The sequence below is a fragment of the Bos indicus x Bos taurus genome, chromosome X, assembly GCF_003369695.1.
Source record: "Bos indicus x Bos taurus breed Angus x Brahman F1 hybrid chromosome X, Bos_hybrid_MaternalHap_v2.0, whole genome shotgun sequence".
Lineage (NCBI taxonomy): Eukaryota > Metazoa > Chordata > Mammalia > Artiodactyla > Bovidae > Bos > Bos indicus x Bos taurus.
In genome coordinates, this window is record NC_040105.1 from 126982355 (window position 1) to 126995723 (window position 13369).

General features: G+C 44.9%; 1 protein-coding gene across 9 annotated transcripts in view; it reads right to left on the reverse strand.

Moving 5' to 3' along the window:
* LOC113886666 (zinc finger protein 75D-like) overlaps nt 1-13369 on the reverse strand; it is a 107834-nt gene that overhangs the window by 92936 nt on the left and 1529 nt on the right. Inside the window, exons 2-8 of one of the 9 annotated variants that reach the window (XM_027532978.1) lie at nt 12145-12668; nt 10780-10969; nt 9992-10083; nt 9536-9662; nt 3893-4044; nt 3676-3742; nt 608-757 (exon numbers count right to left, since the gene is read on the reverse strand). In XM_027532978.1, coding sequence (XP_027388779.1) covers nt 3698-3742; nt 3893-4044; nt 9536-9662; nt 9992-10083; nt 10780-10969; nt 12145-12591 — 1053 coding nt within the window. In that variant the 5' untranslated portion in view covers nt 12592-12668 and the 3' untranslated portion in view covers nt 608-757; nt 3676-3697. Of the gene's footprint in view, nt 1-607; nt 4045-9535; nt 9663-9991; nt 10084-10779; nt 10970-12144; nt 12669-12954; nt 13333-13369 lie in introns of those variants that run through there. The other 8 variants (XM_027532977.1, XR_003509526.1, XR_003509527.1 and 5 more) reach the window with 8 other exon arrangements.

The following is a 13369-nucleotide window of genomic DNA, read 5'->3' on the forward strand; positions in this document are numbered from 1 at the left end:
CCTTGCTAAATTTGTTTATGGGTCTAGTGGCTTTTTTGTGTCTGTGCTTTACTTGTTATTTTCTCCATACAGGATGATCTGTGAATAAATAAAGCTTTATTTCTTCCTTTCCAATTCGGATGGATTTGTCAGGGTAGGGGGCTTATTCCATTTGCTCAAGCTTCCACTACAATGATGAATAGAAATGGCAAGAGTAGACACCATGCATTGTTCCCAATATTAGGAACATTCTTTCACCATTAAATATTATGTGCACTGAGGTTTTTTATAGACTATTTGCCAGAAGAATGAGTTCCTAACAATTTCAATGTTCTTAAAAGATTTTAAAATCATGAATGGGTACTGAATTTCACCAAATCCATTTTTTAAATCTTTTGGAATGATTATGTATTACCCCTTTGTTCTCTTAATATGAAGTATAACATTCACTGGTTTCCTGCCATGACCCCACCCAATTATAGCCCTCAGGATGCTCCCCTCCCCCAGCTTCTGGCCACCAGAGTCGGGTGAGCTCACCAACAGACCCTTTCCTCCAAGGGGCACCACACCAGAAACAAGAGGCCTCTGTGTTTTTTTTTTTTTTTTTTATTGAACTAAAATAATTTTCTTTATTAACTTATATAGACACAAGATTTGACAACACTGAAAACAAGAACATTTCTCTGACCAGACTGCGCTGACTGGTGGAGAGTTCATCACACACAGAAAAGGGAAAGCTGTCTTATTCAAGTCGGTGATGGTGTAGAACCTCCACTGCCTGAAAAAGAGATTGCAAATAAAGTACACAGAGAGGAGAGCAGCAGAGGCCTAGTGAGGAGATGAGGAAGAGGTGGGAGAGCAGCAGCAGCAGCAAACTACTCAAGATCAAAATGGTAAGAAAAATAGTGGCAGGAGCACGTGCTGAGGACGTGTCCCCGCCCCTCCCACAGCCAATACCTTTGGGGGCGGACAGCCCCAGCCAGAGCCCCATGGGGAGGGGGGATTCTCTGCAGGTGATGATGGGTCTCTAAGCCCGGGGCCCCTGAATCTCCAACATACTTTCTCCACTTTAGGAAGCGGCCTCCCAGGGCCCAGGCAGCTCCAACAGAGCTGGGAGCCTGGGGAGGACAGGATGCCCGTCCCCCAGAGCACACCCACTAAACAGCTCAGCACCGTCTGCATCGCACAGCCACTCATGTGTGCATAAACACTCACACACACGCATTCACACATGCACACTGACATGTATATTCACACCCACACACACACTCTCACACCAGTACCTTCACACACCCACATCTGTGCACTCATACCCATACACTCATCCACACTTATACACCCACACATCCCCATGCTCACACTCAAGCCCTCATGCATGAACATGCAAATTCACACACACATCCCCACACTCACATGCACTCAACATGCGCACTCACACACAGGCACGCACATATTAAGTAAAGACCCTCCCTAGTGCCCTCCCCAGGTCCTCTCAGGCTGGCCCAGGAAGAGGCTGCGGCTGGGGATCCAGTCACCCAGAGCGTGAGACCCGAACTTGAAAAGGGCACATTTACGCATCAGCCCCAAGGAGGCCCCTGGTCCTCCGCTCCTCTCCTCCCCTGCAGCCCATGTCACAGTCTCTCAGAACTCCAGGGATGCAGTCCAAAGGCTGGCAGTCTCCCGGAAATGGTCCTGGAGGGACACAGTTGGGGTGGAGGAGGGGCCACCAGGACCAGGGGTTTCCAGGCAACTTGGCACAAGGGAGGAAGCCATCAGCACCCTTCCGTCTGTGGGAATCTGCGGGGGGCATGTAGTAGCCTGGGTGCAGCCTCAGGCCTCGGGGTGAGGCAGGCAGAGCTCTTCAGCCGGGCCCTGGGTGGCTGAGAAGGGCACATGGTGTGAGGCTCAGCCCCTGTGTCCCAGGGGCAACCAGGCTGCTGTGGTTCTTAGTCCCAGGAACTGAGGACCAGGACCGCGAGCAATCAGTGAGGGGGCAGATGTGGATGTGGGATGGGGGTGAGGGCCAGGGCCTCTCCCAGCTCCCCTCAGTGCCGCTCCTGGTGCACCAGTCAGCAGCACAGCCAGGACCGCTGCAGGCCCATCCAGAGCAGATGCTCCTGTGTGATCCTAGCAGGAGGGACAGCCTGGAGACAGAGATATGGGGTCATGCGTGGGTCTCAGCTCCACGCCACCCACTTGTATCCCTTCCCTCCTATTACACTCGGCCCCAGGAGCCAGCCACCACCCCACCCAAACTGAGAGGCCTGTGCCACTCGACACCAAGGAACCCCTGGTTAAGCCTTGCGTGGGGCTTGGGTTAGGGTGGGGAGGTTTGTGTGTAAGGACCTTGCTCCCCAAGGGGGTTCTGGGATTCATCTCTCCTGTGACCATATCAGCTCAGACTGTCCCCCAGTTCTTCCCTGTAACTTGCTCTCACCTTCCCTGCCACGGGCCTCTCTCTCTCTCTAGATCTCTTGGGAGTCTGTGCTCCCCTCCCCCATCCCACTGTGCCAGATCTCCCAGAGACTGGGGTGCAGGTAGGCAGTGAAGACCCAGAGGCAGGTTCAGCTCCCCCACTTTGATCTATGTGACAAGGGCAAATGTCTCCCTTCCCAGAGCCCAGCAGGTGGGGAGAACCTGCTCCACCAGAGTGTCTCTAGCTCCATCCTTCCTTCCCCATGCCAGTACTGGATCACCAGGCCACCCCTCCCCTCGGGCTCTCCACCTGGAAGGCCCTGCCTCTCCTCGAGGGGTCAGGCTCTTCTCTCGGGTGCTCCCCAGGCAACTCTAGGGTCAGGGGTGCCCCAGGCAGGGATTTGACTCTCTGGACAAGACCACAGAAGGGGCGGTTCACCTTCTATAAAACCAGTTCCTGCAAGAAAAACATGGGGACTTGAGAGCTGCCTCTTCACCCAGAGATGTCCCCGTCTCCCCAGTTGTTGCCTACCCTACAAGCCTCTTCTCCATCTGCTCTCCCACCCCGGCCTGACAGCTGCCCTCCACTCAAGGAGACCCCCACTTTCCCAAATCCTTTGGGACACAGGGGCTGCTGGAGGCTGTCCAGGACTGGAGCAGCACATTCTGTGGCACCAGGAGGGCACTGGTAGGAGGTGGAGGGAGCGTGGCTGAGATGGGGCAGGGCTGGGAGGAACATGTCTTTCCCTCTCTTCCCTGTCCCCTGATGCAAAGCTTTGGAGGGTGGAGAGGAACAAGAGAGACAACAGGAGCAGGCAGAGAGCAGTCCCACAGACCCGCCAGGAGGAAGTCTTGTGAAGGGCTGAGAAAGAGACAGACCTGGGCTTGGGCCAAGAACACAACCATCCATCCAGGCTGCCTCTCGAGGGGTGGAGGACAAGGGGGCCAGCATCCTCTCTCTTCTAGGGCTTTCTCAGGGCCTCTCCAGGGCCATTTCCCTCCATTCCCCCGTGTTCAGGTGACACTACCGGAGCCATGGTCCGAGGTGATGGGCTGATCCTCGGAGATGCCCAGGAAGTCGCCTCTCATCCCCAAGTTGGAAATATGACAAGGTTGTCCAGAGGGCCTGCGTGCACCCTGCCTTGCCTGCTCTCGGCTCGGCAGCTTTCCAGGCTGGCTTCCACGGGTCCCTTCCTCCCCCAAGCCCCCCAGGGGCTGGATATGTAGATGCCATAGCAACAGCCTCCCTCCAGCCCGCAAGTCCAACCTCTGGTCTCCTACCTTTTTGGTCAGGGTCAATCATTCATGTTTCTAATGAAGAATTTCTTCCTTCTGCTCCCTCCTTCGGCTAAAGTGAAACAACAGGTTGGCTGCACTCAGATAATTTCCTTGAGTTTCATGGAAAGGGCCCATTTTGAGAGTTTCAGTGCAGTTTGTCACCAGCCACGAAGTGGCTGGCGAGGGCTGGGGCTTCGGGACTGCGAGGTCGTTTCCGTACCCTGCATGTATCACCGTGATTTTCCTTGCCCACTGTTGTCTCAGCATCTTTCATTGTGGCCTTTCCTAATACTTCGCATCCTGATGGTTGTATCTCTAATGTAGGAAGAGATACAGGTGGGTCATTTTCAGGGTCATTTGTGAGCTTTAACCCTGTTGGAATAAACAGAAGAATCAGCCATCTGTTTCCCGGAACAAGAAAACTGTCGGCATGGAAGAAAAATCAATGCTGACAGCTTTTTAAAAATACAGGAACAAGGGATTTTTGGTCCAATCTGGACAAAATGGCACAGACCCATTTTCCCCTGGACTTCCTTTCTGGGCACAACTACAAATCCATTTAAGAATGCAAGATACAATGAACAGAGAATTCTATAAAGTGGTAAGAGGAAGGCAAAATGGGTTGGGACTCCAGGACTAGAAGAGTAACACAGTAGGTATCTTACATCCCCACATCCAAAAATGTAGGCAACCCAGATCTCGTGTTTTCCAAATCTCAACTGAGCAACAGAAGGCTGCCTCAATAGGCTAACTCTATCCACAATCGGAAATGGGAAACCGTCTGACAACATCAGAACTCCAATCGGAGACATCAGATTTGTCATGCAGAACTAGCAAGATGGACCTAGCTAACCAGCCACTAGCAGCCGGCCCCAGGAAGCCTCTTCATCCCTAAGGGTCAGAGGTTCCCACTGAGAGACACTCTAGCCTAAGTAAAGATCTTCCTCATTCCTCACTCTCTGGCAGCATGAGCAGGAGCACATGGGAATCCCAGCAGTACCACATAAATCGAGGAGACCAAAATAATACCATAAAGGCTCTGAAAATTAAGCTGTCACTAGACACATATTCCACAAAGTAGAAAAGAACTTACATGCTAAACTAAAACAGAGTGACTGCCCATTAAAATATTTAAATAGGACTCAGACTCTCCTAACATAATAGACAAAATGATCAGGATACAAAAAAACAGATCACAAATCACATAGAACACCTAGAACCAAAAAAAAAAAAACACAAAACACAACTTGAGTGAGAAAAAGCAATCTGACAAAAATGGAATCAGATTGGTAATCAAAACCACAAAGGCAACAGAAAAATTTTAAATATATGGGGACAAATGGAAATATACTTCTTAATAATCCATGATTCAAAGAGAAAGTCTCAAGGGAAATTTAAAAATACATACTTAAATGAAAATGAAATTATATAATATAATCAAAATATGTGGAATGCAGCTATAGGAATGCTCAGAGGAAAATGTATAGCCCTAAAGGCACACAACAGAAAAGAGGAAAGCTCTCAAATAAATAATCTACGTTTCTACCTCAAGAAACTAGAATAAAAGGAAAATAAAAATTGAAGGAATAATAAAGATCACAGCAAAAATTAAACAAAAAACTTGCTCCTCAAAAAATTAATAGAACTGATAAACCTGTATTAACTTAGGCAAAAATGAAAGAAGATGCAAACCATCCATATCAGGAAGGAACTGGGTCTATCACTACACGTTCTGCAGCAATTAAAGAGATAATAAGGGAATACTATCAGCAACTTATGTTCACAAATGTTAAAAGTTAGGGGGAAATGGGTAAATTTCTCAAAATCTACAAACTACCAGAATTCAACCAGTGTGAAATAGATAATCTGAATAGCACTCTGAAAATTAAAACTTGAACTCATAATTAAAAAGCTGCCAAAACAGACATCTCCAGATTCATATAGTGTTACTGGAGCATTCTACAAAGTATCTATACAATTAACACCACTTTTATATCATCTCTTCCAGAAAACAAGAACTATTACCCAAATCATTTCATAAGGCCAGTAATTACCCTGATAACAAAATCACACAAAGACAGTACTCAGAAGGAAAACTACAGACTAACATCTCCCATGAACTTCAACACGAAAATCCTCAACAAAATATTGGCAAGCTGAATGTAACAGTATGTAAGCATTATATACCGTGATCAAGTAGGATTTCCATATTTGAAATCAACCAACATAACCCACCATATATCAACAAGCTTTGAAAGATCATAATCCCATTGACTGACACAGAAAAGTATTTGACAAACCCTACATCCATTAACGATAAAAAAACTCAAGAGAGACGTCCCTGGTGGACCAGTGGCTAAGACTCCACATTCCCAATACAAGCGGCCCAGGTTCAATTCCTGGTCAGGGAACTAGATACCGAAAGGACGCAACGAAGAATTTGTATGCCACAACTAAGTGTTCACACACTTCAACTAAAGAGATCCCGAGTGCTGCAATGAAGACCCAGCATAGCCAAAAATAAATAAATAAAACCCTAGGAAAGTTAGGAATTATTATCAACCTGATAAAGTATCAATAAAAACCCTGCACGAACATCACATGTAAAAGTGAAAGACATAACGTTTCCATGATAAAACTGAGAAGAAGGCAAGGATGTTTGCTCTCGCCATTCATATTCAACATTGTACCAGAAGTTGGACCTACTGCAACAAGGCAACAAATAAATAAAGAAATAAAAAGCACTGTAGATCATGTGACTATGTATAAAAACCCCAAGAAATTTACCAAAAAACGCCTTCCTAGAACTCATAAGCAAGTTCAGTAGGGTCACAGGATAAAAGAAGAAAACATAAAATTAGAGGCAGACCTATATAAAAACACTGAACATTTGTTTTAACAAAAATTTAAAATAATACCATTTACAGTTATGCCAATGAAAATTAAATGCTCCTGCATATACTTGGCAAACATGTAGAGGATCTGCACACTGAAAATTATAAAAAGTAGATGAATAACTATACTCTAACACAAACATAGATAAAATAAATTTTTTTCTCTATCAGAAAGTTGGTGATGGGACTTCCCTGGTGGTCCAGTGGTTAAGAATCCACCTTCCAATGCAGGGGACTCAGGTCTGATCCCTGGTTGGGGAACTAAAATCCCACATGCCCCAGGGCAATGAAGCTAGCACCCTGCAACTAGAGAGAGCCCTCGAGCTCTAACTAGGGAGGCTGCACACCACAGTAAAGACCCAGTGTAGCCAAAATAGATAAGTAGATAACATTTTTTAAATGATGAAAGAAATCAAAGAAAACTTGCAAAACATACTGTGTTCATTGTTTGGAAAAATCAACACAGTAAAGAGATCATTCCTCCTCAAATTCACATATAGTTTAATGTTATTTCTAGCAAAATTCCAAAAAAGTTTCTTATAGATAAGCGTATTCTAAACTTTACATGGAAAGGGACAGGCCCTAGCATAGCTTAAAATAAAATTGATCTTGACAAAATAAAGTGGGAAGAAAGACTCACACATAACTCGATGGAACAAAACAGATACACAAGTATGCCCAACTGATTTTGACCAAAGTGCAAAAGCAATTCAATGGAGGAAGGCCAGCCTTTTCAATAAACAAGGCTGAAGCAACTGGACCTACACAGGCAAAAACACAAATGAGCTTCAATCTAAATTTCGTATCTTATATAGAATCTACTCAATATGAATCACAGACTTAAATGCAAACTTAAAAAACTTTTAGGAAAAACATAGAAAATTTTAGGGATCTATGGCTAGCCCTGATAGCAAAGATACAATCGGTAAAAAGAAAAGTGAAAAACTGGGCATCAAAATAAAAAACTTACTCTGTGGAAACCCATGGGAAGAGGATAAAAGGAAAAATATACAGACTTGGGGAAACTACTTGCAAACCATATACGCTAGAAAGCACTACAATCTATACAAGAACTCTCAAAATTCAACACTTAAAAAACAACCAAATGAAAACCATGGCAAAGGCCGTTTCACTGAAGATAATATAAAGATGGCAAATAAGCACATGAAAAACTACATCATCATCAGCTATTAGCGAAATGCAAGTCCAAGCCACAATGAGATAACATTACATACTTAACAGAAAGCCAAAAAAATTTTAAGTGGTAATACTATTAAACAATGGCAAGAATGTGGAGAAAGGATCACATCCATTGCTGGCTAGGAAGGTCAAATGATGCAGCCACTCTGAAAACCAGTTTAGCATTCAACATCTAATTACCATATGAAACGGCAATTTCACTCTTTCACTCTCTATCCCAGAGAAACGCAAACTTACCATCTCTACACAAAATTCTGTACAGGAATGTTCATGGCAGCTTTATTCACAATAGCCCAAGACTGAAGACAGCAAAAATATCTTTCAATGGTTTATCAATATTACAGAACACTTCTCAGCAGTAAAAATGAATGAACTACTGATACACACAATAACTTAGATGAATTTCCAGGGAATTATTGTGAAGGAGAAAAGTTAATCTCCCAAAGCTGTATTTTTGAAATGACAAAATTTTTGAAAACTGTAAGCAGATCAGTGGTTGGCACAGGTTGGTGATGAGGTAGGGTGTGGGAGGGAAGGGTGTGTTGTTGTATTGATAAAAGGGCAACAGGAAGGATCCTTGTGGTAATGGATCTGCATTGGGGTGGTGAATATACAAACCTCCACGTGATCAAATCTTATATAACTAAATACATACACACCCACCAATGAATACAAGGAAAATGAAAGTATGAATACGGTCAGTGGACTGTACCCATTTTATTATCCTGGTTGTGACGTCATGTACGTTTGCAAAAGTTATCACTGAGGGAAAATGGGTAAAGCGTATATGGGTTCTTTGAATTACATTTTAAATATGCATGTGAATCTACAAGTCAGTCAATAAAGAGGTTAATTTTTAAAAAATATAGAGGAACAAAATCTTAAAATTGTTAAGCCTTTATAAAGGCTCCTATTAAGGAATTTTCTCCTCTTCCTATATGTACGTTTACCTCAAAGAGACTCACCAAGAATGTCCTCGAACTCTTAGGGACGTTGGGTCTGTGGTTCTTGCCCTTGTGCTAAACAGATCACTTTAAGTTTAGGGTGCAATGATAACGCTCTGAGAATAAAACTTGGAGGTCATGGACTGCCATCTAAATTCCAGACTATTTTCAGAAAAAGCGAATAACTCTCTATACTTTTATTTACTCCAAACATTTAAATGGGCAGAATCTTAAACTCAGTATCTTCTTTATATTCTACCGTGGCTGTGGCTGGATGTGCAATGAGGAAGCTAGGAACTAACCCTAAGGACACATGGAAACGTCGTGGGACAGGAGTCCTGTGGTATTCCAGCAGACCTGGTTAGAGATGAGGCGGCGGAGACCAGGATGGTAAGAGCAGAAGAGGTTGAGACATGGTTGTATTCAGGAGCTATTTTGAAGACAGAGTTAAGAGTACTTGCTCCCTGATTGGCTGGGGGGTAGGGGATAACCAAAGGACTGGAAAAAAGGATAACTGAGAGTTTTGGGGCCTGAACAACTGGGTAAACTGTGCTTTCTACTGACATGGAAAAGATCTGGCAAGAGTGGGCTTGCAGGGTAGGGCAAGAGTATGATAGATCAAGCAGTCTACTTAGGAGAAAGAGGTGTATTTGTAAAAAGCTCTCCAGGTGATCTGGATCTGCCTTCCCTCTCCCCTCACACCATCAAGCTGAGAACCAACCCACTGCTGGGACACTGGGACACTCTCACAGGTGTGCATTTTCCATGAACTGAGGATGTAACAGATTGCTCAATTGCTGTACAAAGGAAAGGAAGACTCTTTACCTACAGAGGCGACATCCTCATAGAGTTCCTGCATTACATCAAGGTAGAGGGTCTTCTCATCAGGGGTCATTATTTTCCATTCTTCCTCGGAAAAATACAAGGCCACATCTTCAAATGTCAATGGACTCTAGAGAAGAGAGTAAGTTGTAGTTCAGTACTCGCTACAACAGAAGCCGTCCTATCACTCATTTCTGAATTACATGGGAGGCCAGTTACCAAAAAAGTTAAGAGAAGATTCAAGGGAAAAGGAGTGAGATGACAGGAAAGGTGCCCAAGAGATCAGTACACGGCTTGGGAGGTGCCCAATCCCACAGCGCCAATCCTAGTTGCCTAGGGAACACCCTGGGCTAATGTGCCTCAGAGCATCTGCTGTGTAAGGCAGGATCATGGGCAGCAGAGAAAAGCAGACAAGGCCACATTCAGGCTGCCTGAAAACGCTTGTAAAGTACAGCTCACCTGGGACTTAGGCAAGGTGAGCTTAGATGCCAACTTCCAGCTTGGGGTGCTTTTCTCCTCAGAAAAGGTTGGACTCTCTTCAGCAGGCACAGCTGTGGGGAAGGAGCCAGAAAAAAAATATATTTTCTGTTTATGAATACCCCAAACCAACTTCTACAGTTTAGGACTCCTTCAGTAAAGACAGCTCACCTTCACGTGTGTGTGTGCACACGCGAGCTCACACATGTGCACCACAAGTGGCCTTCTCATAAATTAGAACCAAAAAGCCACCACTCCATAGAACTGGTTCCCAGTTTTCATTAAATGAAAGGAAATCCACTGCTTTTCCTCTCATTAAAGAAAATGTTCACTGAGCTAGGCAAGCATTAGAGGTGTTTGAAAATTAAAACCTTGGTGGGAAACATGGGAGATTTCTTTTATCACTTTTTTCCTGGTGTACAATTCTCTTCCCATTCTGCCACTGACAGCCCATTTCTGATCCCAATTTCTCCTCTAACTTCTAATGGTGAGATGACCCCCCTGCCTTGTCCCTGCTCTACCTTCTTCTCCCCTCTCAAATTTCTATAGAGAAAGGTCCACATTGTGAATACCAGGGTTCTGTGGTTTGGATGCTTCTGTACCCCAGAATGGCCTTCACCTTCACCCACCACAGACCTACTGTACTCTCACTAGAACAGTCATCCTAACTGAAAGCATGACTGGGCACCTGGAAAATTCCCATGCAATGCTCCCTGAACCAATTACTATCACAGCTCCCAGGAGAAGATAATTATGATGAAACTCCTCACCTCCTTTATCCACAGGCTGGCTTTCTTTGTGAGTATTCCAGCGCGGCTCCTGCAGTACCTGGTATATATTCGAACATTCTTCCTGGAACACACCCATTGGTTGGGGCTCTGCTGGCTTCCACTTAAAGCCTGGGGCCACTGCTGTTCCTCCCAAGAGCGCTGTGTCATTTCCCAGTTGATGGGTTGTGACCTAAAAATAACCCCCATCCTCATTAGAAAAGAGCTTTTGGTTTTGGGGTGGTGATGGAAGAACAAACAAGAGTAGAGTCCAGGTTTGGGGAGTGTGTAAGGAAATTTTTAAAAATGAAGAGATATTGCGCCATGATTTTCTCACAAGGAACTGTACACATGATCTGGGAAAATCAGATTAAAATGAGAGAAGCTATGACTTGCTTGCCTCCACACCTCCTTGGACAGTCACAGCTCAGGCCAAGAGCAGGGTAGGGGTAGGCTGCCTGTTCTCTCACTGCCTCCAATCTCTTGCTTTCTAGACTTGGATCCTTGATTTAGTGGACTTTTATTTTCTAGTTTCCTCTAAAGAATAAGAAAATGAATAAAAGAGGGTTTTCTGTCAGTTGGATTCTCCAATCCTCCCACGTCCAGGGAACAATTTCATGGAGAAAGGGGATGCAGCGGAGGAAAAAATGGGGGAAGAGCTGGATTCAACTTTCCGCCATACACTTCAGGTGTATAAGACACTTGTGCTCCTCAAGGCGGGGCTCTCAAGGAGAAGTATGCTGCCATCTCCCCAGGGCAGACCTGGTTACCCACTCACCAGCAAAGCCAAGGCAAAGCATGAAGGCAGGCCACGGAGACGCTTTTCTCCTGGCCCTGAGATGTGTGTTCCCAGCCCAGAGAGCACCACCCCTCAGCATTCAGATTTTCTCCATTTTACTGTTAGCTTTTTTCTTCTTTCTGATCCTTGTTTCCCTTTTCTCTTTCCATTTCTTCTCTTTCTTTGCAGTCTCCCCAGAAAGGTTTGATTTATACTTTGGCTGCTACCCTCTCCTGCCTTTGACCTTTAAAACGCTGCATTTGGAGGTTTTTTTCTCCCTTCCTAGCATTTTCTTGCCTTTTATTTCTTGGCTGCTAAGTCCTGTCTCCTTGGCCATGCTAGGCCAGGCCCACCACCTTCAATTCACCCTGGCCCTAAAGAGGGCAAAATGCATTTCTTTTTCTAAGGCCAGGAAAAGACTCTCAGGAACTCCCCAACCTGGAAGCTGTCAGTGCAAGCCTGTGATTTCAGATTGCACTTAGTTATTCTAAAGGAACAACAGAAGAGTGACTTAATCCATCTCATTCTCCAATTATTGACCCCACTTTCACCCTCTTTCGCAGTGTACATGTAAGAATCTTTCTGCTCACCTCATTGCTTATTCCACCACATTCTCTGTGAAAGCGGTCTACCAGGGCCACAGCCTCTTTGACGTTCTGTGGATGATACTTCTGCACCCAGTTCTGGATATGACTGGGCAGAACGTCCAGGAACTGCTCCAGCACCAGCAATTCCAAGATTTGCTCTTTTGAGTGGATCTCTGGCCTCAGCCACTGAGAGCATAATTCCTGCAGTTGGCTGACAGCCTCATACGGTCCAGGTGTGTCATGGTAACAGAAGCTCCGGAAGTGCTGGCGAGCACTCTCAGGATGAAGACTGCCCATCTGTGGGCTGGATTTCTTACTCTTATTGGAACTCTCTTTCACAGACCTCTTAGTCCCCTGTAAAACCTCCACATGTGGGTACAAGCATGCAGGCGCCTTCACAGGGCTCATCATTATTTGCTCTGGGAACAGCTTTTCTCCTACTTGTGACATCCTCCTGGGCCACCTGATAACTGAGGCCTTGTCAGCTTTGGTACAAAACCAATGAGTGGATCTTCTCCCCAAGGGCACTGAGAGAGGGGAGGGAAAAAAAAGTACACATCAAGAAGAAAGCCACATGACGCACATTTACTTACTTATCAGAGAAGAAGAACAGAAAGTTATCAGAAGAGGAGGAACAGAAAGTAACCGTTCTGCCTCCTCTTTAAAATTAACTGCCTCTGGTGAAGCCTCAAGACTCAGGACATGTTTTCAACCTTTCCTCTGTTACCCAACTTTGAAACAAATATACAACTCTGGAAAGACAAATGTTAGTTCATCACTTTTTCTTTAAGGCTGAGGGATGCAAAAACTTACATGCATTTGCTAAAAGGAGCTTTGAGGTTATCCAATACTTAATCTGTGCACTTCCTGTCCCACCTTTATAAACAGGGGTATTTGACTTTCTCTACATTTTAATAGATCATTCCAGTTTCTTATCCTCAGTGAGATGAGGGACAACTGCTCTGTCCCTTCATCTTCTTATGCAGACTGATTCCTTTGCTTCATGGAATATCTAGATTCTCTTTTACATCATACTAATACTTGAAGGGAAACTGAGACACCCAGATCAGAAAAAAATTAGAGAAAAAGTAACCTTATTCCTTTCAGCAAGTTTCCCCCACTAAGCTATTAGAAGGCATTAACACTGCTTCTTTAGCACCTCCTGGGAACACATACGAATGTCACAGTGCCCCTTGTTGAGAGAAGGCAAAGGCACCCAACTCCAGTA